Source organism: Lagopus muta, chromosome 10 (genome assembly GCF_023343835.1).
Source record: "Lagopus muta isolate bLagMut1 chromosome 10, bLagMut1 primary, whole genome shotgun sequence".
In the NCBI taxonomy this organism is placed as follows: domain Eukaryota; kingdom Metazoa; phylum Chordata; class Aves; order Galliformes; family Phasianidae; genus Lagopus; species Lagopus muta.
This window is the reverse complement of record NC_064442.1, coordinates 9,775,394-9,801,697: the sequence shown is the minus strand read 5'-3', so window position 1 is coordinate 9,801,697 and position 26,304 is coordinate 9,775,394. Positions and strand designations below refer to the sequence as shown.

Genomic DNA, 26,304 nt, shown 5'->3' with positions numbered 1-26,304 from the left:
AACAGCAGCAGCAACAACAAAGAAATACCGTGACGAAATTCTCCAGCCCTCGGCGTGAGCCGTAAGCATGGCATTACGTGCACTGCGTGGAAAAAAAAAAAAAAAAAAAGGGCAGGAAACGCCGAAGAGCTGAGGAAGGACGGCCGCGCGCTGCAGGCCGCCGCGTGCCGTTGCTAAGGGCCCCTAGCAACCATTTCCCGCCAAACCGCGATGCCGCCACGTCCTTCCGGCCCCGCTCCCGCGGCGCGCAGCCCGCCCTTGGCGTTCCGGGTCGTTCCGGGGCCGCGGCGCGCGCTGGGAGTCGGCCCGGCGGGGCAGGGAGCGGCGGCAGCTGCGCGACTTGCGGCGAAGGCGCGGCGGGGCCGGGGGCCGGGCGGGCGGCGGGAGCCGGCGGCTGTGAGGAGGCCTTGGCCGTCGCGGAAGTTGTGCCCGCTGTCCTGCGGCGCTGGCCGGGTTCGGCCTTTCGCTGCCAGCTCCCGAAAAGCAGATCGCAGCAAGGAACCTGTCCGCGCCTTGGGATTTGACTGTTCAGTGGGTTTTCCTGACCTTTAAAATGCTAAAGCTTGTCGCTGCGGGAGGGAGAGGTATCGAAGCACGCACAAATATTTAATTTATCCGGGATTTATTTTACATTCCTAGTGTAAAGCTTGCTGAGCGTTTTATCTTTGTTGTTTTCCAATTAGATTACGCTCGGTTTTATCTAAACAGTTCCCTTCGGACCACATCTGGGGAATTGCTGTTGGTTTGCTGTCGTTAAGCGGGCCGGTGGGTTACATCGCTTCTCCAGTGCGATCCCCGACACGAAAGACATCTCGGTCAGCCAGAAGTAAACACGGGGATTACTGCTCTCGTGTGAAGCGGGGCAGCTCGGCACTGGCTGAAGAGCGGCGGGACTGACCCGGGCAGGCAGCGTCCCGGGAGCTGCGGCACAGCTGTAGTGATCCAGGCTGGGCAGGCAGAGCTACTGAAAGCAGAGAGAAAGCTCTGCACCGGCTGCAGAGTCTGTCGTGAAGAAAGCCTGCAAAAAGGCCGTTCCGTCAGTGTTACTGAACAAACGTTCACCTGCGGGATGAGTTTAGACTGTCAGTGCTTACTAGTTACTATATGGAGTGCCACAGCCCTATTTTAGCTCTTCTGAAGCGTTAATCTAGCCTCAAGCTTTGTTCCAGGAGGATTTCCTTTCTCTCACAAAGCTCTGTCAACAATTTCATTTAGTTTGTTTGCCTGCCTATGCACAATACATTGCAGCACAAAGATTGAAGTCTAGTTACAGTTAGATCTTACAGCTTTCTGTCTGTAGACGTTTAATTCCTTACTAGTAGCCATGCTGAAAACTGATGGGACTGCTCCTGCAGGTCTCTTGTATCTGCTGTTACCTTGTAGACAGATCCTGCCCCTAGGGGAAAAAAAAAAAAAAAGCTATAAGGCTGAGTTATCTGGGTAAAAGGATGAGCATATGTGCATTAAGAACAGACATCTCAAGTTCTGTCTGGTTCCTGAAATCTGTTTGGAGTTCTTGGTACTGCTATAACTGGGTCAGATGATTGTGCTATTTTTTGTTATAGGAAGTACATTTGTTGATAGGATCATATAGAATAATCTCTTTATAATTATACTATGATGGATCTTTGTTTTGCAGGTAAATCACATTGTCTCTTTCAGCTAACCATGTCTTTAAATTCATCTACAATTCTAAATGAAGAAAACTCTCAAGGACCAAAAAGAAGTCTAGAACAGCAGACTCCATCATCATTTCAAGATAACCCACTTCAAAAATTACAGTTAGCGTCACAGGAAGTACTTGAAAAGGCAAAAAAAAGTGGGAGATCAAAATGCCCACGATGCAGTAGCTCAAGGATGTTTTATTGTTACACATGCTTTCTTCCTGTTGAAACTGTCCCTATCACAGAAATCCCAATGGTGAAGGTTAATATTTCTTACGAATCTTTTGTAATATTCTTGTATCTTTTAGTTTCTAGGGACATAAAAAAGATGGTCTATGATCATTTCTTTTCTAATTCTGTTCTTTACGAACAGTAATTTTTAACACAAATGATAATGAATAAATTCCATTTAGATAAAATTATTGTTCTTATTTGAGAAATTACATGCACAGGCACTGACAGTGTGTCACTCTTCACATAAATGTTTATGTGCCTAATTGTTGGGAAGATAAGCGAAGTCACTCATAAGTGTGAGTTTACTTCGTTTTTAAAAATTTACTTTCATTCAGCTTGTAAGAATTCTGGCCTGTACAAAATGTACTGTGAATAAGGTATGATTTGTCCATAACCAAGGGTGAATATGTAATACAGATGAGTATTCATGTTTTAAAACCATTATATTGCTTAATTTAAGCCCATATCTTATCTATCATTTGATGCTACTTTTAGAGCTTTGTTAAGCACACTAGTGCTACAGCATTCCAAATTGCATTCATTGCATTCTTAGGTATTTACGTGAAGTCAGAGAATGTGACAGGTGCTTCTTGTCACTTGTGTCTGGTTTAGTTCTAAACAAGAAAAAAAATAAACTATTTAAAAGAAAAATGTCTTAATTACATGCGCATAAGGATTTATCCTGAATTTTGTATAAGCTTTTGTGTATTTCTATGTTTTTATATGATTTTTTTTTCTTTATTGCTTTAGTTACCTTTGAAGATTGACATTATTAAGCACCCAAATGAAACTGATGGCAAGAGCACTGCTGTGCACGCTAAGCTCCTGGCACCTGATGATGTTACAATTTACAAGTACCCTTGCATTCCTGAATACAAAGAAAAAAGACACGAAGTAAGAAATTCCATGTAAATAACAGGGCTTCGCGCTGGGAAAAAAACAGAGCTATCTTCCATGCTTCCCTTCCTGAAGCTGATACCACTCCTCTGGGAGAGAGAGTGGGAAGCACTATTCTGTTAATCTGGTCCATTTCATCTTGAACATCTCAAAGCATGGGCCTACAAACGTATAACGATTGTGGTCTGTCCTTCACAGCTTGAAGATATTGCAGCACCATCTAAGCACCTTGAATTTTCTGTTTCCAGCACTTTAGGTTGTAGATAATGTGATACCATGTACCATAAGAAGTGTTATATCCAAAAATACTCAGATGGGTATTCTGCTCATCCTAGTCAGCATCTGCCAGATTTAAACATCCTTGAAATATCTTTATTCATTATTTTAATGCAATCCTTTAGCCTATTAGAAAAATACATCAATAAAATATTAATATTTAAAGAGAAACTCTCCCTCTCTACTGACTTAAATGCTTGTGGGCGGGGAAGTTTCTATTCCTTAACTAAATAATTCCTACTGTTTCATTAGCATATTGCTCAGATCTCATTTATTTTCTTCATTTAGGTGGCACTTATCTTTCCCGGCCCCGATTCAGTTTCAGTAAAAGACATTGCTTTCCATCTCCAAAAATACTCCAGGAAAGGTGTTGGTGACACTGATGATGACTGTTCCAAAGAGCCGTTTCCTAAGAAAGCAAGAGTAGAACCTACAGAAGAGAAAGATACAAATGAATGCATCTCAAACAACATGAATGAATGCACTAAGCTGAAGAAAATAATATTTATTGACAGTACCTGGAATCAAACAAATAAAATAATAACTGATGAAAGACTTCAAGGTAAAAAGAAAAAAGTTGTTATTGCTACAGAAAAGGTTAAGTGAAATAGCTGTATATAAAATCATAAAAATTCCCTATATCCTCTTTCGCTGATAAATCTCTTGTCCTTTTCATCTCTCTTCTTCCCTCAAAATCAAAGGTGTAGAGCGCAATGCAAATAAGTGGAAATTCTGTCACAAGTTTCCACATATTCTTTTTAAAATAATGTAAGTTGATTTGTTATTCAGGGGTCTACAGTAGAGACAAGGTAAATCCAAGGTATGTGAATCCTTTCTGCCTCAACTTCAAAGAGGATAAAGGGCCTGGAGCTTCACCCATATGAGGAAAGGCTGAGAAACCTGCATCTGTTCAGGGTACAGAAGACTGAGGGGATCTGATCAATGTTTATAAATATTGAAAGCGTGGGAGTCAATTGGAGGAGGCCAGACTCTTTTCAGTGGTGTGTAGTGATAAGGCAAGGAACAATGGCCAAAAACTGGAAGACAGGAAGTTCCACACAAATATGCAGAATAACTTTACAGTTTGGGTGACAGTGCACTAAAACAGACTGCCCAGAAAGATGGTGGAGTTTCCTTCTATGGAGATATTCAGGACCCATTTGGACACCAACCAGTGTGACATACTGTAGGGAACCTCCTGTAGGAGGGGGTGGGACTCAAAGATCTCTTCAGGTTCCTTCCAACCTCTGCCATTCTGCAAACCCAACTCTGAAAGATACTCATAAAACTTGTGAATACAGAAGATTAGGGGAGGGGTGGAATTCCTGCCTCAAACAGCATTTTCAAGCTGCTACTACGACCTCTTCAGAAAATTAACAATATAGTTATAATAACAGCAGGCACAGTACTAAGACAATAGAATTACTACCATAGGCACAAGCCATAATTACTTATTACTTAAAATTTTCTGCTCTGGAGTTTCTTGACTTGTTCCATCAAATTTCAAAGTGAACCACAAAGAAAATGTTGCCATTTTGCAGCTGAAAAAGTGAAGATGGAGAAGAGAAATTATTAGCATGCAGGCATATAGCAAGCTAGCAGCAAAGCCAAAACCAGAGCAACTGAAGGCTTGTTTGGCATCCTAACCCCCAATCTTCTCTAATCCATGTCAATTTTCTGTTCTTGACAGGGTTACTACAAATTGAATTGAAAACAAGGAAAACTTGCTTTTGGCGTCATCAGAAAGGAAAGCCAGATACGTACCTTTCCACAATAGAAGCAATTTATTATTTCTTTGTGGATTATCACCAGGAGATTTTGAAAGAGAACTACAAAGGACAATATGATAATCTGCTTTTTTTCTTTTCATTTATGTACACATTGATTAAAAATGCCAAGTGTGGCACAGGAAAAGAATAAACTGTCTGTCCATAAGTAACAACCTATAGGTAACAACCTTTTATTTTGTTTCTTTTGTAATGATGATCTACTGTAATAATGTAATTTTACCTGACTGAAATCTGGAAACAGGTTGTACTCTTAGTCATGGCTAAGGGTTTTCCTCTAAAAGTAACCTTATGTGTGCAGAACTACTCAGATGAGCAGTCTGATTTAAAATATTTGAATAGAATTAACAGTTTACTGAATACTGTACTGTAGTGTTTGAACCTGATCTGCTAATCAGGGAATTTTTTCAGGTGGGGATTGGAGAAGCTGGCCTTTGTCCCATATGGATCTAACTCTAAAAAAGGATTTTGCATGCTAGCTTCTTTTGTTATTTATGTTTTGGATGTTTCGTATGTTTTATCTAGTCAGATTGATTTCAGTTACATGACTTCAAAAAGGTCCTGAAGTTATTAGGACAGTATTTAATAGAGGACTGGGAACAAATGAAAAGCCACATTGAGTAAATGGAGTATAAATTACATGCTTGATGGTTGACTCCAAGAATTGTCCTTGTAATCAAAAAGCAATCTCTTTAAATATCATTGTACAGTGCGTGATTTCTATAGTACCATTCATGTACTGTTGTATTAAAATTATTCTCAATTTCCTGGATAATAGTAGACTCCTTCAAACAGAATTCAAGTGTTTGTATAAGTTAGTTCATTATTATTTTGGCAAACACTAACTTCTATCATTATAGGATATCATGGTAAAATTTTGTAGATGCCATCTTCTTAGAATATAAGTAGCAGAAAGGACTCATTGCACACTTGGAGTTACCTGAAACCGTAGATCTTTTTTCAGGACCTAAGCTAAATATACAGAGACAAGAAATATGAGAGATTGTGGTTCTGATCTCAGCGTTCCTGACAGGACTTCCTTAAGTTAAGCAGAGTGTGAATCCACTGTGTTATTTCTTTTGCAACACTGTGCAAATTTGCACGGCATAAATAAGACTGTCTTTTCTGATTTAATTTTTCCTGATATGCATAGGACTGCTGGCAGAGCCATCATGTGTGAGTGTAATTGTATGTGCCTTTGCCAAGTGCTAGCAGTAAAGGTACTGCTGGCAGAGGTACTGCTGGCAGAGGTACCGGATGTATTCTTTTATGAGCAAAATTGTACAAATATGTATATTTTTAATCATTCTAGGTTGTTCTGCCAAATAAAATTATGTTGGTAAAAAGTATAGCCTTAAGATATTGACATATATTTGATTACAGATAGAATATAAGGTGGATGCATATTTCTGAATATTTTCATAAGCCTTACTGGCAAAAAACTAAACCTTGTGAAAGTGACACAGATTGAAGAACTGTAATAGATCATTTTTTAACAGAGGTTCCAAAGTTTGTTGTATATTTTACTCTAGAAATCTGACTAAGTTATCATCTGTACCATACTCTCCAGAAGAGTGCCCTAATATCCCAGTAAGCATAGAAACACTACATTGAAAAAAACTTCATGTAATTTTTAATTTTTTTTTTTTTTTTTTTTTTACTATTACACAGGAATCCATGCAGAATCAAACAACTGATTTGCAGTATATGTATATAGATATTTAACGCATCAAGATATTCATGAAATCCAAGTAAATATTGCTTTAAACAAGCTACAGCTATACTCCCTGCAGGTTGTACTTCAGATTTGTAATCTCATCTGCATAAGTGAATGCACATAAAACCCCATCTCAATTGACAGCCAAAGCAATCTCCGTTTGCAAGAAGAAATGCCAGTTAAGTTATATGAGTGCACATGAAGTGTGCGAATTGCAACAGCACTGCAAGAAGCATAGGTTTGAAGTCAGAATAAGAAAAAGCATTTTTAAACGTGCGTATGTATGAGTATATGTATATACACACATACATGGCAAAGCTGTAAATGACGTGAATTCATGTGTACCAAGCAGTTAGAAAAATCAATCATGTCTCAGTGCTACTGAAGCAATGCATTTCTTATTCATTTTACCGCTACTGAGAGGTTATTGGGGCTTTTTACAATGATTAATGCTATCTCTTTTGGTTTGAATTCTGATAGTTTATTGACGCGTTCATCTGTTTCTGTTTTATGAAGATTGCCGTAATATTTTTTAAATCATTGAAGTGATTTTAAATCACACAAATTTGAGATGGAAACTTTCATTCACTTCAAGCAAACAGAAATAAAATGAACCCGCTGACCTAGTGTTTTACAAGAACCAGAGAGAAAAAACTTGGGGGGAGGGGAAGGTACTTGCAAGACACATTTCCCCGAAAACATGTTTTTTTATTTAAGAAGTAGAGGTCAGATAAAAGCTTATATAAGCTGCTCTGGTACTTTCAGAAAATAGTTTCATAAGGTTAAAAATGGCTTCCAAATTTAAGTTTTCTGTACCTCACTTTATTTGAGCAATGGGAATTAAAATTAATTTACTTTTGAAATAGATTCTTAATTCCCAAGTGAAAACAATGTGCAGAAAAGATTTTAAGTCTGGAATCCGCATCCAGGAATTGGTTCAAGTTCTTTTTCATCTACTGAGACTCTTGCATTACACTGAGGTTCTTCTCACACCAAGTGATACAAGCACATCTAATATCCATAATTAATATATTGATATTCCTGTGAAAACCTTCTATATGGACAGAGAAAGGAGGTTGTTATCACTCCTGCTCCAAGTCTGTTCTGAGCACCAGATGTACTTCCCCATCTTCTGCTCTCCCCTCTACAAAAAGATTGTAATCCTCTATTTAATTTCAGAACTGGTATAAGCCAAACCATCTAGGTCATCAACCTCACACTGAAAATGTCTTGATACCTCTGATACATTTTTTCAACTTTAAGATTAATGAATAGTTTTTTTCCACCAAATGAAAGCAATCAAGTGGTTAATCCTTTCAAGTGCAATTAGCAGCACTGACCTCCCTGTTCTTTAAAATGAAGGTCACTGGGAGGTAAAGGCCAGTTCTGGGCCTTTCCTTTCATATCAGAATACCCCTTCACTAACTATCTCTTCTCTTTCCAAAAACATCAGAGAGCAAGGGGGAAAAACAGGCTTCTTCTTCCATTAGCAGTAACTTAAACAGCCATAAGTTAAAGGGGGAGGAAAAGGAAGAGCATCTCTATCTATCTCCTTTCACAACAGAAGACATCTGGCCTCCAGTGGGGAGGCCCCAGATAACAAAGAACCTGTCATTACAAACCTCTGAGATGTGTTCAGAAAGCCATTTTACCTGCAGTCTGGCTCATTCATTTCCTGCCACTGAAGCCATCTGCTTTTGCTTATTGTGGGTATTATTGTTCTTTGTTTGGCTAGGAGCGTGAAGTGGCTTCACTTTAGCATGCCTGTATGCTTGGTCAGAGGAAAGATTTAATCCTTTTCTCAAAACGAGTAAGAAGGAGCTGCAAAAAAACAGTTCCTTTCCTGGAAGGTAGCACGAAGTCATCCAAGCCTAGGTTGAATAAAAGGTCATGTCAGTGCATGGGGTAAAGATATATTGAGATTGAAAAGAGATGACAACTTTGAGTCTACAGCAGAAATGTTCCAAAGTACTTGTAATCCTACCTGATTTAAGCTCTTTGCCACTGCTTCTGGCAATTTTTTTTTCACCTCAAGTCTCTCTGCTTTTAAGTTTCACTTAGGCGCCTGCAGATGCATCATAATCCATTTGTACTTTCCTTTTACACTGAGTTTCAGTATTTACACTCTGGTTTTTATCTCAATGGTTTACTTTAAAAATCATATCTCTTAGCAAATGAAGATCCTAGCATTTTATATATGAAAATCCAGTCCACCTATCTCTATGGTAAGTTTTCCATCACTCTCAGGTACCACTGACTTCTGTGTCTGAAAGGGCTGTGTGCCAGCAGAGGTTGTCCAGATTGTTTTGCAGTAAAATGGTGAATGGGGCAATGTAAAAATAGGAAAGCTTACCTGCCAGAATGAAAAGACTACATGCCATTAAGATGCTAATCTATTGATACTGAAATAGAAGGTTGCCATTAAGGTACTGAATGACTGTCAACATAACCTCTACATGGCTATCCCCTGTTTTAAAAGGCAGTATTTCAGTTTAATCCCAATAGTTAAAAATGAACACGGATTTTGGTTCATGACACTTCGCAATACCCACAATCAAAGTGTTTATTGTGAAGAAAATACGGCCTTCTTCCTGCTCCCTTGTTGTGAAGGCTCACATATTACTGCCATGGTTAATGGCTTCTGAAGGCAAGACAGATGCAGTAGAATTTTCAAAATTATGTAACACAGACTTTAAAAACACCCATTACTGTGTGGTGTCTTCACCACTACCTGCCAGAGGAAAAAATGAAATATTCCTTAAGCCTCACAGCAAGAGGTAGAAACCTGGTTCTCCAGTGCAAAGCAACTTTGTATTTTCACCTCACTGAAAATGGACATTTGTCTAACTGTGCAGCATCTTTTCCGCAGAAGAATACTACTCTGAGTTGCAGCAAAAATTTGATCAAGCTAAAACTACAGACTTCATATCAAACGTTGTTGCTATTGCTAAATAAAAATACTGTATTTCAAAAACATAAAAAATACTTTAAGCTTCATTTTTGTGACTAAATTGTTTGCCAAACACAGCATGAATTCTGGCTGACCTGAAGCTCTGTTTTCCAGTGATCGCAATGCAACTGAAACATTCTATCTAGCTTTTTCTGTTTACAGGCTTTCAGACAAAAAGCAATGCTGCAGTCTATTATTATTATTTACAGCAGACAAGCAAGCTTCAATTTTCAGAAACTTCATGTAAAGCACCTCAGTCTACGTATTCAAACAGAAGTATTGCGATACTTCCTCTCGATCTTATAAAAGTCTATTTACAGTTATTGCCTTCAGTTAGTATATCTATGTCAGCTAAGAGCACAAAAATGCTTGCATTCTTTTCAGTCAAAATTGTGTTGGCAAAAAACCATAGAATAGAAATCTTTGTATTGCCAAAAGCTTCTTCTTTTCCTTGAATATGGCTTATTCTATCTGGGGAACTGATCCAAACTTAATGACTGGAGCAGCTGCCAGGGTATTTGACAATAAAACTATATTGCTGAATTCTTAAATGCACAATGTCTAATACAGGCACAGCCTAACAGTGACTTTGCTCATTATAGAAAGAGAACACACTGAAAAAATATATTAGACTAAGAAACAAGATCATCTTGAATCGTTTCAAGACCACGAAGCTTAACACAGTACATTCAAGAAAGGAAGATAACACACAATACTATAAACTCCTTGATCTATGGATGGTCCTATGGAAATGGATAGGCTTTCTTTTCCTAGGACCCTGCAGTATTCTGTTTTCTCTACATAGAGAATGGACATTCGCAGTTAAACTTGTGCTGATGTATATTCATCTTGCGTGTCAGGTGTCAATTCAGAAAAGACATTTCTTGTTTATCATTCTACGGGTTGGCACTTCTCTTGTGAGCAAGAAACACCCTGTAACTAATGCTGGATACGTTCTGCCACTGTTTTCTAGCACCTTTTTTCCTTTCCAGAGTTCTAGTACTGGTGTGATAGCAGTAATAGAACTGGGATCTGCCAGTGCTGCTGAGCTCGCTGGGCCACTTGCACCAGTGAACGAGACAAATATGCATCTGAGACAAAAGTAAGTACAATAAAATGTATCACTTATGAAAGAAAAGCCAATGTTTCAAGTTACCAAGACAATGCTGAAGTACATAAATCAAGCATACAATAAATTATAGCAGTTTGTTGTTTCATCTAAATAAAAAAAATTAGGTCCGTGTGTTGATATTGAAATCTGGAATCGCATCATGGCAGTTACATATGCAACATTAATATTTTTTGTACCTTCTCTATGTAAGATATAAAAATAAATACTCAAAGAGGCAGTCTAACACAAGGCCCTTGTGAGACTAAATAGAGCACATGCAGAATCTGAGGATGACATCCATTACGTTACAACACATAGTTTATTTCAATACTCCCTTTTGCTCCAAATCTACAATCTCTATTTTGCTTAGTTCCCTGACTCTGCACATGAGAAAGACTGAATTCACACACGATCCATTGTCGGTCCAGAAATCAACACTTTCAGTAATTCAGGAGATTCCACAGCTTGAGTTCAAGCGGTAGCACAGAGCTCTAAAATTTGTTAGTGATTCCTAAAACTTATAGCCACAATTCTCGTGTTTAGCTAGTATATTTCTATGTTAACTCTACTAATAAAGAAATGGGGCTTAGTTTGAAGGTACAACAGTGCCAGTAATAGCAACTAGATTACCCTTATTCTCATGCTCATTGAATCCATCAAAAACTCTTACTGGGTTTTTGAAAACTGGCATTTGCAAAAGCAGCAGTGATCCTCTGCCAGACATACTTGCCCATGCGCCTCCCAATTCCTTTTATTTATTTTTTAAGTAGTTCTACACGTTTGCCCAGTAAAGTCAAGCTGCCTGGTCTGTAGTTCTGTTCATTCTCCTAGAGTCCATATTAAATCAACATCACGTTCTAGTTCCCGTTCCTCTAAACCTTTTCAACCACCAGACCACGCCACCAGTGACAGATCAGCAGTTTCATATTTGAGTACAGGTAGAATATCCAGACAAATAACATCCAGTCCTAGCATCTCATTGCGTCTTCATTTAACTAATCTGATGTACAGCTTATAAAAACCTACAAGTGTAGAAGCATATTTGTGTACCAGCAAAGAGAGAATTAAACGCTATTAAAAGTACATCTTGAACAACCCCTATCAGATATTCTTACAATAGAGAGGGAGAGAAAAGAAAGGGCTGAAATATTTTTAAAACTTTCTTTACCTTATCCTCATATTCTTATTTCTCTACCTTATCCTTATCTTTTAATAATTATCTCAGAAGTTACTTGAGGAAATTGTTCAATGCAGAAGCCCTACATAGATGGACACCATCTGACATGTATACTACATAGAGCACAAAAAGCATTTAGAGCTGAAGGCAAAAAGAGTTTAAATCTACAGCAAAATAAGGATTGTTTTGAATAGCTAAGTTATGGTTCAGTCAATATCTGAAGGAGCCACTCTACCTTTGAAGACAAAGGGATGTTTAGCTCTTAGCTGTTGTTTTTGTTTTGTTTTTGCTTGTTGCTTGTTTATTGTTATTTGCTGGCTTTATTTTAAGACAACTGAAAAAGTTACAGATACTGGCTTCAATCAGTTTCTCTGTAGAGCCACATTTCAATCATTACCTCCACACATGGCTGGCTGTGGCTCCCAGGAGCCTGGCAATTAGAGAGAGCAAGGATATTCTTGCCACACCATTTTTATACCTTCTGCAAGAGCCCTCCAAGTGACTGAGAAGCATAAGCCAAAGGAATTTAGTGTACCAGTACGCAGAGAACAGCCTTCAGTTACCAGACAACCATAGGTCTGCTTTGAGAAACTGGGGTCTGATAAAAGCAATCTTAAACACTAACGTCTGCTTTCCCTGGTGCTTCTAAGAGATTCTAAAATGCAGGCAAATACAACAGCAAACTTGAAGCGTTGGATACAATTACACAAGCAGATTAGTTTCATTTACAGCAGTGAAGCTACACCTATTTTAGAAAACTTGATGAAACATAGATGCATCATCTTGCCTTTCCAAACTGGGTTTATAGGATGGACAGTGAGTCAAAACTTAAAATTGCTGAAAAAAATGACTTTGAACTCTTGTATTTATTGTCTCAGAGATACCACAGTACTAAGTTTTACTATATTTAGCTTATAAATCCTCTTTTATGAACTATCATCTCTGATTTGGCTTGGACTAAAAGCATTTGAGTTTCAATCTCACCCTCTAAGCTGGGTTCAGTGAAGAAGAGCAGCCCTAAAACAATTAAAGTAGTGAAGAGTTTTTACATGAAATAAATATGGCTTGCACAAGGGGACTCGAAGGTGCTGCTGCCTATATGGCCTCTGGAACCTGTGGTTTAGTAGTCAGCAGCCTCAGAGCCATTTTGTCTCTCTCTGGAGATGCATGTGACCTATACCATCAGGAAGAAAGGGCTTTCTTTACTTGTGCATCATGGAATATATTTAGAGAGATCACCCATCTTCACAAACTCAGGATTTATGCAGCAAAACAAATAAGTGAAATCCAAAACCAACAATTAAGTGAATATTAAAACCACAAATCATTAGCACCCTGAACATTGCTTTTTTGTTGTCGGGTTGTTTTTGTTGGTTTTTCTTTCCCCATACTTTACACTGCAGTGTTCTATTTAGAATTCACTATTTTATTGCACATAAATCCTTAGCCTTTTGAAAATAATTTCTTTAATTTTTGGAGGAAGAATATATAAGTATCTTGACTAATAACATTTCTTGTACTTGATGTTTTCTGTTGGACTTTTGCTATTCAAAACCAGCAGCACTTAACATGACTCTCTATAGCATTCTGCTCTGCTGAAGGAGGCTCTTTGGCAGTTCTCTTCTCCCTACCATCTCCTCTCCTTTTAGAGGCCCCTTGTCATGATGACCCATCCATTTGGCTAAGGGCTGCATGCAGCTGCATATGAGAGAAGCCAACTGTATTCTTGGGTCAGCTGGGGAAATTTGCTCAGTTACAAATGTAGGTACATACCAAGCTTTTACCTCCTGTAACTCCAGGGAGAAAAGGTCTAGGTGTCAACTCAGGTTCCAGCTGAGGCACAAAGCAGATCCACTGGCTACACTGCAAATGCTCAGCAGTTTCAGAAAATCCAATGCACAAAAACTGTTTTTATTAAAGAATTTCCTCCTACATACGTGGAACTGCAGACTTTTATTCACTGAAGTCCGCAAAGTACTATAACGTTTTGCAGTTTATTACAGTGAAGGAAAATGATTAACTGACATATTAACTCATCAGCTATGCTATCCTATAGATATGAGATGTGTGAAGACAGAGCTCGTTCAAGTTGAAGTTCCAACAATTTGCATAGGTTTACATCCTGCAGCAGGTGCTGGGCCATATCCCTTCCCCCAGTGACATTTGGCAAAGACATGCCTTAAATGTGAAAGTATCAAATGAGCATACGGGTCAAAAACAATAGTTTTGATTCCATTAAAAGAAAACCAAAATAGTTTTCATGTAGTTTGCTTAGGAAGGCAGACTGTATTATTCTTCAGCTCATTAAACTTTACTTTAACAAGCTGTGAAGCCAACACAGTGATGGTTCAACAGTTCAGTATTGCTTTTTTTTTTTTTTTTTTTTTTGCAAAGCTTGGCATAAAAATCACACATTTTGAAGCTTTTGAGAAAAATCTTGTTTTTCTTCCATTAAAAAATCTTCCTCCCCAAACTACCTTAATACTTTTCCTTAGCAAAACAAAGATGTTCTTTGTTTAAATAACATCTCCCTTCGTGCTTGTTATGAAACAGCACATTTCTCATTTCCTCAAAGGTGGTTGCTGGGTGAGATCTTAAGTAAAGACCATTCCCTTTTTTATTATTATTTAATAAATATTAAAGTATGTTGTTGGCTTTACCAGTAAATCATACAGCTATTATTTCTTCTAATTGTTTTTAAAGTTCAAGTGCACTAGGAACAGTTTACATGCAGAATGGCTACAACTCCTGCAGAACTACACAAGCTCTTTGATACGAGACCTCCACTATGATCTGACAGCATCAGCTCTCATAGGCAGTAGTTGAATCTCAACGCCCATGTGTGAGTATCAGTCAATGCCCATTCCACCTCGCCTATAACCGGCAGGAAATGTCTGCAAGTTTACACAGTGCAGTGAAGAGCCATGTGCAAGTGCCTGAGCTATGGGTAAAGGAATTACTAAAAAGCAGGATAAAAATATTCAAGTGCTGCTCTAGTGCACATGTACTGCTTGCAATCCTTATGTTAGCTAGACGGCTCTACACAGCTCCTCACCCTGCACACCAGCCATCCAGTCTCTAGAAGCATCTTATTTTTAAGTTTTCGGAGTCTATACTCTAGACTCTCCCAAAATAAGGGTCCAAATTCACAGTACTTCCTTTCCCACATGTTGCATGACAGGAGCTCCCTCCAGAGGAACCAATCAAGGTGCTTTTAACTGTGAAGAGCTGTCAGGAAGAAATTCTGCGCACACAGTTCAGCCAAAGTACTTCCTTGTTATTTTACTTAATATCTGCAGGCATACCTGTCCCACCTAAGTTGCTGTCCGCAACACTCAATGCAATTTAATAAAAACTGAAGAGAAGAAAAATGAAATTTGCATGCAATTCTTAAAATATTTCTTAAAAAGTGAAACACAGACCAGAAGTTGACTCATACACCCAATAGCAGAAATTGGTTAACCATTATCCCTATTCACACATTTTCAGCTTGGTCTAAAAGCCTTTAGAATTTTTGCTGAAAGGTTACGCAGACATTATGAAAGCTGAAATCATTTGTTACTTTGCAGGATAAAACTTATACTCTTATTTCTTTCCTAAACCGGCCCATAGTTACAGCAATGGCTAGGAATGCATATACATGACTAGTTAAACATCCACAGCTTATTTTACAGCAGTACTGCTGGCTGAAAAGTTTTGGATCTCTGAATTGTGGTTTGTGGGATCCTGCAAGGCCTTGCAGACTTGTTAGAGAATTTCTGTAGGGCTAGATAAACATTCTGCAGAGTGCTTTGTTGATTCTTCATAATTTATGCCAATTTTTTCAGTTAATGCACAAGATTACATTATGGCTAGCATTCAGCAACTGCTGGATATGAATGCAAAAAATCTTATGTTACTATTATTTGCAAGTAAAGAGATTCAAGAATTGCTCTCTTGTTCCTATTACCATAATTGAATATAATGTTTTATCACCAAATTTGCACAGTAATCCAGCAGTGTAGCTCAGATCAAACAAATAAATTACCATACCAGCCATTGATGCTGTCAGGAAGTCAGCATCTTAAACACATGGTGCCCAGGTAGAAGCAGTGTCAAGTTCAGCAAACTTGGATGGAAGTTTGGCTGCTGTATTGAGTTTAGCACTAAAATATTTTAATGTCAATGCACTGGAAAATAACACAAGCTGCAGATACAGAATAAAAATACTGAAGATACTGGTCTCCAGGGAAGAACTGGTCTTCCAGTTTAGCTGGAAGAAAAACATATTGCAGATGAAAGACAAATGTAGGATTTTTTCTTTTTTAAGAAGTTCTCAGAAATGGAAGTGCTTCAGTTCCTGCCATAGTCCACAGTTCACAGAATCACAGAACAGTTAGGTTTGAATAGGACATCTGGAAGTTACACGGTCCAACCCATCTGCTCAAACGGGCACCTGGAGCAGGCTGCCCAGGACCACGTTCAGGCAGTGTTTGAAGATATCCAAGACTCCACAACCTCTCTATGGAATTTAATTGAGTCTCAAATTCTCTCACAAATCCAGCAATCAAGATCCTTAAAGCCAACATCAATATATTTTCCAATCAGTGCTAAAGTCAAAATCACTATTGTTCTCTTCCTTGTTTTCTAGGGGAGTAGGGAGTGTTAATCTAAGGAACTTCATCCAGTTTCATACAACAGAGTGATTACCTAACAGTTCTGCATCAGTCACGACCCAAGCACTGAAAGATACGCACCAGCATAGTGCCCAGATTTCGAGAACACTGGCTGAAAGGTGAACATCAAGGCGTGGATGTGCAATCACATACTCAACAGTACATGAAAGACCCACTGACAGACCAACCAGGCTGAAACGTAGCTACAGTCTGAGGAAGATCAGACATTTGAATTTGTTTTGCAATGATAAGACCTGCAAAATGAAATGATTTAGATCCAAGATAAAGCAAGCATTACATCGTGTTTCATACTCAAAGCGTAAACAGACTGTTGAGCAAGAAAGGACTGTTTACTTTCTAATGTTGTTTTGCTTCCCTACAATGAAATAGAAATATAATAGTTATAGGAAAATTTAACCTAATTAAGTATTTTCCAAAAATGCATTGCTAGAACATTTTAGGATGACAGTTTGTAAGAAAGTAAGCCAGAACTGTGCTTTTGAAGCAACAGCTTTTTATGTAGAGCAGTTTTATGGATGCATCCGTCTGAGTTTCCAAACACATGTTCCCTACAGGGAATCAAGCATGCAAAATGCCTCTACAAGCATCAGAAAAGTGGCATAATTCTAATGGACAGAAGGGCTCAAAAAGTAGTGCCTTTCCCTTTTCTCTCTTACCAGATTTCAACCTCAATTTTTGAGGGTTGCTATGGACCTCCCACAGCATCAGATACAAAATCTTCCTCAGAGAATCAGTGTTAAAGCTGAGCTTTTCGAATATTTATTTTCCTTTAAATTCAAGTTCACATCAACTGAAACAGTTTACTGCTAGAGATACCTGTGCAAACACTTCTGGTGAGGGTTTCAGTGCTCCTGCTGTTGCTTGCACCTCACCCTCCAGCAATACCAGAAACACCAAAAGCAATTCTCAAGTCCAGAGCAGAAGCTCTGTGGCTGGATGTCCCTGGCAGCACACTCGTGCACGCACATCCAAGATGAAATACATCATCCAAAAAAAACCCACCTGTAAACAGGTGTATAGATAGCATAGATATGCTTCAAGCTTTTTTCTTTGAAAAGGAATATAAGGACCCTGAAAGACTTTAATAATCTCTGGAAAGACTAAGAAATAATGTTTTACATTAAAGGTTAAGAAATTTCTTCCTTGTTAATGCAAGTGAATAGTCTTCTCTGATTATGAGAATTCTGCACAGTGCTTCTTTCACTGTTTTCTGGTTTCTGCATTTCTTTATGACACCAATAGAAACCATGGAACTAATTAGCATCCCAGCAACTCAGTTCCAGGATCCATTGAAACACATTTGAGTATGTTTTTAATTATCACAAACATTGATGTATTGTTTTCTAATATTAGTCTACAATGCCTCAATTACTGCCTTTTTCTTTTCTGTTCTCATGCTTAGTTCCTCATATCCTGTCTTAAGAGAAAAATACTTATCATATTACCTCCAGCTGAAAGATATCTTACCTTTGGCAGATTTTTGCTGGTCTGGACAAATGTAAAACTATTTTATTAAGATCCTTTATGAGTAGAAAGAGGTTTATTTAAGTCAAGCTGAATACAAACTCCCATTTTGTATTTTGAATTTTAAAATATGTTGTTACAAAAACATCCTGAGGTTCCTCTATGACCACATTTAGTGAACTCAGCCTTTTTTCTGCTAGTTAAAAGATGACTTCATTTCAAATAATATATTGACTATGAAGCTACATTGCTAAATGAGTTGAAAGTATATTTACTAAACTATTTTTAAATGTAGATGTTTATATGACAGTATACAACTGATATGTTTAGCCATTCAACAACACCCTTCAAACATTCAGAAAGGCCAAAGATATCTGGCTGATATCTTCAAGAAATACTTACAGGCTTTTCAGATGTTTAAGTCCAAAGACTGAAGTGTGACAAAAGGCAAAATGTCACCTACAGATACTAACAACACTCAGGTTGAAGCAAATTGGTAGATACTGCATCCTGAGAAGGTATTAAACATAATAGCTGAATGATTGTATAGCTGTGGCTCACCTGTGGAAAGAGAAGCAACAGAAGGAAGCAAGAAAGAACAATCTTCCCAGAACAGACTCCAGAAGGAGCAACAACACAGCATATTGTTTCGACCCAGTATTCATCTAATTGTTAATCCAAGCCTCACCATTAATCAGGTAAAAGTCTAGGAATTAGTAAATCCATCATTTGTGTGTAAAGCATAAATTGAAACTATATGCTACTGTTTTCAGTATTTACTTTTTGAGGCACTTATGGCATGTTAGATTGAATTAGTCAGTTACTTCAGCATGTTACAGCACAGAGGGAAATATTTTACTTAGGTTTTTTAAAATATGCATTACTGTTCTATTGTGTCAATATAATGCCATTACAAAGAATGAAGATTCCATACAAAAATGTAAAACAATAGCTTGGGAGATAAATTTTGTTATCAACTGCCATGTAACCTTCTTACAAGTTCCAGGACATACATGAGATTTTTCTTCAGGGATGATTTTGTATTTTAATAAATAAATAAATAAGAACCAACTTTGAAGAATAAAGGAATGTGACACCTCACTTCTCACAGAGTTGGTACTGAATGGTTCAACAGAATGTAGGAAGCCTTAAGGGCAGGTGAGAAAACCAGTTCAGTTCTGATTATTATCAGATTGTTTTCTTCCCCAAATGCTTCCTTTCTGTCTTTACTAAAGATAATTGCCAATGAAATTCTGCCTCTCGTAAGAAATTGCACGGTTTTAGTAAGTTTTGAACAACACACATCTAGAGGCAGATTTAAAAAGAACAGTAAAGGTAAACAGGGTGACTTTCCTGATGTTTTTAGATACAGATTGGTACTTCTGCAAATTTATTTGTTGTCACTTTGTAACTGACTGAATACCAGGGAATTGGAAATGCAAAGCTGTTTTCTCTTGAATTAAGCATAGCAAAGTCACAAAAGAATATGCTCTAATAAGGACAGCAAAAGACCAAAAGCCTATAATATTGTCTCCCTGGCCCCAGGGATAAAATATTCCATGACCCTAAAAGGGATGACAAGTATTTGCCCATATAAGTGGAGAATTTTCCTCGATGGCCTGATTCTGCACATGTCCCTTGTTCCTCACTACTTAGAGCATTAATGTCTCAGCCCGAATCAGACCCTTTCCTTGCAGGTGTGATGATCTTTTATAGCCAAGACCACCCTGCTAGTTTTGGATTACTTAACTATTGAACATAAGAAAATATTGACTAACCTGTTTAGCATTACATCCAATGGATTAGAGGTGTGATATCCTCTTCTAAACACTGCTTTAAGGAGAAAGCAGAGATAGGAAAAACTGCAGGTGATTTGAACACGTGCAACATTCTCTGTATAATTAGGAAATTACCTGTTGGGAAATAGGTTTTAAACGTCAGAATGAGCAAGTAAATTCTTGTGAGGGCATTTTCTTACTCTGCGTATCCCTTGTGTTAAAACTGGTGTGACTGCCTCATTCTGTATTCTGCATCTTATTTCAGTTGCAAATGCAGTTCTAATGCTGTGTCAGACTTATTTTTCTTTCAGTAGAAACATTCTATTTCAGTGATGACTTGTCCTTCTATAGATGGCTTTCTTATTCTCTTTCAAAGTCAGGCCTTCCCGATTCATTGCATTTCCTGATTTTATAGCATGATGTTGTGTATGGTATATTTGTTTATTTTTTTTCATGTTCTACTTAGAAGTCTTTGAGTTGACTATAAATGTTTTATTTTACATTACATTCGTGAAGTTCTGCCTCATCTTTCTTCAGAGCTACAGAAATTAATTTTAGATTATGTGATCTATGTCCTGTTGTCTTTAGTTTTAGAAGCTCTCCTGTTAAGCTTTGCAATAATAATTTACCAACAGTCTTTCATCTCCCATTATACAGAACCCATCCTTCTGTTGTAAGCTGCATTTATTCCATAGGACTCCCATTTCCTAATAAAACTAAACACTTTTTAACTCCTACCCACGCAGATTTTATCCCTACACATGGTTTGTGGAAGTATTCTGGAATACAAATATTGTCTTTAATCACTGAAAAAGACAAAAGCTATGGATCCAGCATCTCTTTTCTTTATCCTATCATTGGCTGAACACAGATGGCAACTCAGAGCTCAGAGTCTGCCTAGTTAGTTTATAAGATCTGCTACATTTGCACTTGCAAACAAGATGCTGTGAGTTCCTTAGCCAGCGTGACAAATATAGTGATCAAAAGAGAATGGTAAACAGATTATCTAGAACTAGAGAGGTTTCCAGCAGGAACCCCATCTGTGGAGGGGTAATGTCAGTGCAAATATGGTCAAACTAAAACAAAGTGGGATTTGTTGTCATTAATTTTGTTATACATGATATCTGGTCATCCTATTGCTCCCAGAAATACATAAATTTAATATAGATGAAGTGGGTATAAACAAGAAATTAATGTTTATGTCAGTTTTCCTATATTTAAAAGCAGTGATCATTACACAACCTTTTGGTTGGCAGTAAAATTCCTCTGTACAAACACACATCTAAGTAAAGATGAAAACAGCACTACTTTGTACCTGGAGCAAAAGTTCTGAGACAACTCCTTATCTCATTTGTAATTCACTTTGGGTAAGCCATTAATCTCTTTCTGTTCCCATGTCTCTCCTAATGAAATTCAACCAAAATCTGACAGAAGGAAGCACAAGTGAGAAGAAAGAAACAGTTAGCACATTTAATAGAGGTTGCATTTTTAACTGACATGAAAGGCAAACAGAGGGCAGGTGGGACTCCTTGGGTAATGTGATAAGCACTGTTTCAAGCAAGAACAAATATGGTCATCATTTCAGTAAAAGCAGGATTAGAAGCAATAAGTCAGTCCTAAAATACCTGCCAAGCTTATAAAAAAAAAAAAAAATAGACAATGAGAAGAAATACTTTTCTTCATTAACAATTAAAAAAAAAAAAACAGGCATAGAATCCAAGCTTTCCTCTGATTGAAGCTGTGTTACCAACACTCGTGGCAGCAGAAGGCATTTCCTGCCCTTGTTTCTACATGCAGAATTTGTATACCTCCTTGTTGCCAGAAAACTAATTTTGGAATAACAAAATCACTGTCAACCTGGGATGAAGTGGGGACACCGAGGTCTAGAAAGTGCATTTGGGACTACAAAATAATGTTTCTTAAAAGTAAATAAAGAAATAAATCCACTTGGGCAAATATGGAAAAACAGTTCCTTAGAAAAGAAGCAAAATGAAATATGTCAAATTCCCTAGTGACTTCTCACAACCTTTACTGCATTAGGAGGAGAACAGACCACAGCGTAGCATCTGAACACTATTAAAGGATGCAGACCACACAAACAGTTCAACAATGCTTCCTTGGGATAAAATATTATTGCTCCCAGTACCAGTCTTTCTGACCATATGTGTTGGGGGTTTAAGGAAATGTTTTTCCCACTTTAGGAAAAGACTAGATCATTTCATTAAGCCAAAAATAAATTAATAAATTAATTTTACTTGGAGACACATTTTGTCATCACTTGCACAATGTTTTGTTAAAAGGTACCCAAGTAAGCACTGAGCAAATCAGTGTAGCAGTATGAATTTCTCTAATCAAGAGAAAATCTGAAGCAGCAAGAATATCAGTCTGGCTCCTAGAGCTCACAGGAGATTAATTTTCAGTTTGATTATCGTTTTAGGAAGCTGTTATAAAAACTTTAAAACTTGCCTACAAATTGCCTAACAATTATTAAAGAAAACAGATCTTAGCAGTAGGGTATTAAAAGAATACTTTGAAACATTCCATGTCAGTGACTGCAGGTGGAGGCAGTACAGAAGGTCCTTTGGATGTTACACATAATTTAGATATGGAATTGTTCCCTAACTGAAGCACTCTTCTTTATTCTTTAAGAACAACCTCTTGTATTAAAGGAAAAAAAAAAAATGTTTTTCTTGAACAAATAGATATTTTTGCTGTTACTTACTTTGTAAAAAAGTTTTAAAGGTCACAAACACTTGAAAAGGTGAGCTGTCTGTATCCTTCCCTGTTAACATTTGTGTTGCTCTTTTTTCCATTCTATCATTGTTTTTAAAGGTAGTTAAATGTGAAAAGCATAATCTTGTTTACGAGGAAAATGTTATTCAACATAATCAAAACCTTGCTATATGATTCATTTTCCATTTCAGACATACATTTCAACACAGACAGTGACATCTGGAGTTATACAGTACGCGCAGGCCCTGATCCAAAAGCTTTTGAGAACAGACTATGTTAATTTCAATTGGCCCTGGATTGGGTCCCTAATCTATATCATATTGGCTCTCTACTGCATGTATAATTAACATCAGAAGTTTCTTTTTAACATAAGGTATACAGCGATTCACCAAGGATCTTAAAAAGTTGAATTTTAAACCTTTCATTCAATTGGTAAGCAACATGATATATTAGCAATCATGGCTTACCATTGCCTGCTACTTTTCAATGTAAAGCCATACTAGCTTTCAGGAGCTCTTTTTTTTTTTTTTTTAGACATTCTTAGCATCATCTAGGTGCCACGTGGACTACAACACTACAACATACAAAGGATAAATGAATTCCCTTGCACCTTCTATAAAAAGATACAGAAATGGTCACAGAACCATAGAACATCCTGAGTTGGAAGAATGCACAGGCAGAGCTGAATCCAATTCCTGGCTCCACAAAGGACTACCCAAAATTCTAACCATATTTCTGAGAATTATCAAAATGCTTCTTGAAATCCATATTTTGGCACTGTGATTACTGCCCCAGAGAGCATGTTCTGGTGCCTGCTCACTCTTAGTGAAGAACCTTTTCGCAGCCTAACATATCTCCACGTCATTCCCTCTGATCCTATTCCTGGTCACTAGAGAAAATACCTTCCTAGTTCAGAAGAATGTGGTTATTATCATTCTTCCACCCCCCCACCCCCTCCCCCCCCAATGGGAATAGAAGGTGATGTTGTTTGAGGAGAAGTCTCTGGAAATCACACCCTACCTTTCAGTTACAGAACAAAACTACCATTAAAATGGATTTCTACAGTATGTTGCGTTTCCTTATGTTATGACAGACTGATCCTTCAGATAAGCTAGTCATGATTATCTGTTCTTCTGAAATTAGTGGGATATAAATTGAGTAAATACAATGGTATTTGACCCTTACTTGATAATGATGATGACAGCCCCTTGTCTATAAAATAGTACTGATCACTGAATTCAGTCAGTTGTAAAAACTATCTTGGTGTTCTTACTGCACCAAATTTGGCTTAACAACCACTACTCCCACCCCTTCCTTAAAAGCTGATCTCGTAAGCTTCTCCTCACAAACATTGGAATTACTGTTTGACCAAGACAATCTGCTAATGTTTCTTTAGCAGGAATGTACTTGGGTTTAATACTACCTGTGGGTAGATATGGACTCAATCTTAACTCACCGTTACAACAGAAATTAATCCCTGCTCTCTACCACATCCAAAATGAACATAACTCATCAAGACACTGTTAAGAAATATCTTGCATGCAGAAAGTCACAATCACCAAATCTGTTTTCGTATATTTCGTATACAAGGCCACCTCACAGTTTAACTGCCTATCTAGTTTTTTCTCTCTTCCCTAGAATAAGTGGTCAAAGGGTAGAAGGTTATTGCTTCTACAGAGACTATGCAGGACATAGTCTAATGTTGTCATATCAGGCTTGAAATCCATTTCAGATTTCGAGGCTAAAAAAAAAAAAAAGTTTGCTTCAATAGAAAGCCTGTGTCCTTATAAGCAACAGAGCTGTACCTCTCCTGACGTTGTCTGAAAGACAAAGTAGTACCAAACTACGAAGTACTAGATCTAGTACTGAAACTATTCAAAATCCTTTTGAGTCTCACATGCAGCTCAGCTATTCCACTGCACCTTTGTTCAGTGCATACTGATGAATCCATAAAGAAGCTGGCAAGTTCTTATGGCACAGTTCAGTAGCTCGGCAAATGGGCTGATTTTCACTAATGCATTCTTTAAAAAGTAGGAGGTAAATATGCAACATTGATTTTACAGTACCAATATTTTTATTAACCTATTTTAGTCCTATCAATGCCTTGTTGGTGCTTGAAACAAATGAGAAACTGTTGATATTACCAATGTAGATATTGAAAGAGGTTTTCATTGAATACTGAAACTCACTAAGAAAACCTCTGCTTTCACGCAATATTTTATTTGTTAAAAAAATGTTTAACTGGTGTTGAAACTCACCTTCACCACCAAAATTTGTCTAGTGACAAGATCAATAGTTCCATAATCTAAATCATCCTTTTGTTCAAAGTGAAAATATTCTGTCAGGAGAAACAGCTTTAATAATTTCAAGATGTTATTGGAATAAATGCTACTGGCTTGAATAGCCATTCTACTTGGCAAATTTGTGTAACCAGTGTTCACCACACCCTGATGAGAAAGAAAAATAAGTAGTTGTCAAAGCTTTCATGTATTATCTTGGAAACACTTCACATGTTCTCCACAGATTCAATGCCTGTTTTATACATGCTAGTAAATCAAATTTGCATATTACTGTAGACATGAGTTAGTAAAGCTTTGTTTCACAAGTTAAGGGTTCTGTTTAAAACTAATAGCTTACTCCAGTCTATGGCCAAAGAAAGTCAACAATTTTGTCAAAAAGCCAGAGACTAAATGAGCTGAGAGGCCAGTCAGGGAACTAGCTACAAAACCATATGGTGCTTATTTTTGAGAATAAGAAATCAACTACTACTTCAAATCTGAAAACACCTCATGACTGTCTGATCACACTGTACAGTGTGTTTCACAGTTTGACTGTACACTGGTCAATCCCAGAGAAGGAAAGTAGATACCTTTAAACTTAAATTCTTTGCAAGTACAGCTAGAGAAAGATCAAGTTTCTTTTACATCCTTTCATATTATTATGAATGCAGACCATCAAAAAAGAACAAAAGAATTCTAATGCCATGATATGAAATCAAATCCTATTGAATTCTGATCTTGAACACTGTGCCCTAAATGACCATTTCTTTTCGTTGCGTCATTCCAAAATGGCTATATTGATGTGGCAATTGCCAGTTCATCCCAATTTCCAAGGTATAATTGAAACGCTTTTAGTTGGAAGGTTCTTTTCATCTAGCTTTCCAGAACTGGACAGAGTACTTATTTACTGTTTTGAGGAAAACATAAAATGAAAGCTGCAAGTATTCTGTTATTACTTTATGCCCATCTTCACAAGTTGTTTTCTAATGAGATACCTTGCCTCAGGAAAATTCTCACATACTTACTGAATTACTGGCATTTTTATTGCTTCAAATAATGGCTCTTTACAAAGGAAAACAAATGAAGTGCTGCAAGAGAGAAAGGTTGCAGCATTACATTTATTACTAATGAGGGAAAGGCAGAAAGCAACAGGTGCCTAAAGGGTTTTTCTTATCACGTATAACAGAATTTGAATTATTTTTATGCTGCAGGGATCTCACAACTTTGGTAAGTTTTCCCACTCTGTAAGCTATTTAAATGAATAGGTAGAGCAAGTCTTTGAGCCCCACACAGGTCTTCTGCATGCCTAAAAAACCCACTGCAATACCATCGCAGAGCAATGCGGAGGACGAAGTCTAGGAAGAAAGCCTAGGCAGGGCACATAGAGAGGAGATGCAAGCAATATTCAAGCTACTGATTATACGTAATACAAGATAAGCTTTGGCAGATACAGCCTGAATGAGAACAAAGAGTAAAAGGAATATTTAAGTTTGGAAAGAGATGCATGAAAATTAAGTATTTCAAAATTTCTACAGAAAAATAATATAAAGATTTCTTGGAA

At 37.5% G+C, this 26,304-nt stretch overlaps 1 protein-coding gene and 1 long non-coding RNA gene across 7 annotated transcripts in view; one reads left to right on the top strand and one right to left on the bottom strand.

The window, feature by feature from the left end:
• The first annotated feature begins 323 nt into the window (after positions 1-323).
• On the top strand, positions 324-6,639 carry DTWD1 (DTW domain containing 1). 5 transcript variants are annotated; one of them, XM_048956281.1, is made up of 6 exons: positions 324-584; positions 1,640-1,926; positions 2,649-2,792; positions 3,360-3,633; positions 4,762-5,020; positions 6,530-6,639. In XM_048956281.1, the coding sequence occupies exons 1-5, from the start codon at positions 554-556 to the stop codon at positions 4,989-4,991; spliced, it is 966 nt and encodes a 321-aa protein (XP_048812238.1). In that variant the 5' UTR covers positions 324-553; the 3' UTR covers positions 4,992-5,020; positions 6,530-6,639. The 5 variants fall into 5 exon arrangements, with proteins under 5 accessions (XP_048812238.1, XP_048812240.1, XP_048812237.1 ...); XM_048956283.1 differs by lacking the exon at positions 6,530-6,639 and adding an exon at positions 684-1,082 and having other exon boundaries at positions 4,762-5,560; XM_048956280.1 differs by lacking the exon at positions 6,530-6,639 and having other exon boundaries at positions 4,762-5,560.
• Positions 6,640-6,963: 324 nt separating this feature from the next.
• Positions 6,964-26,304, bottom strand: part of LOC125698232 (uncharacterized) — a 32,707-nt gene continuing 13,366 nt past the window's right edge. For both annotated transcript variants that reach the window (XR_007379127.1, XR_007379128.1), the window contains exons 5-7: positions 21,047-21,155; positions 19,732-19,866; positions 6,964-8,446 (exon numbers count right to left, since the gene is read on the bottom strand). This is a non-coding gene — a long non-coding RNA (uncharacterized LOC125698232). The remainder of the gene's footprint in view (positions 8,447-19,731; positions 19,867-21,046; positions 21,156-26,304) is intronic.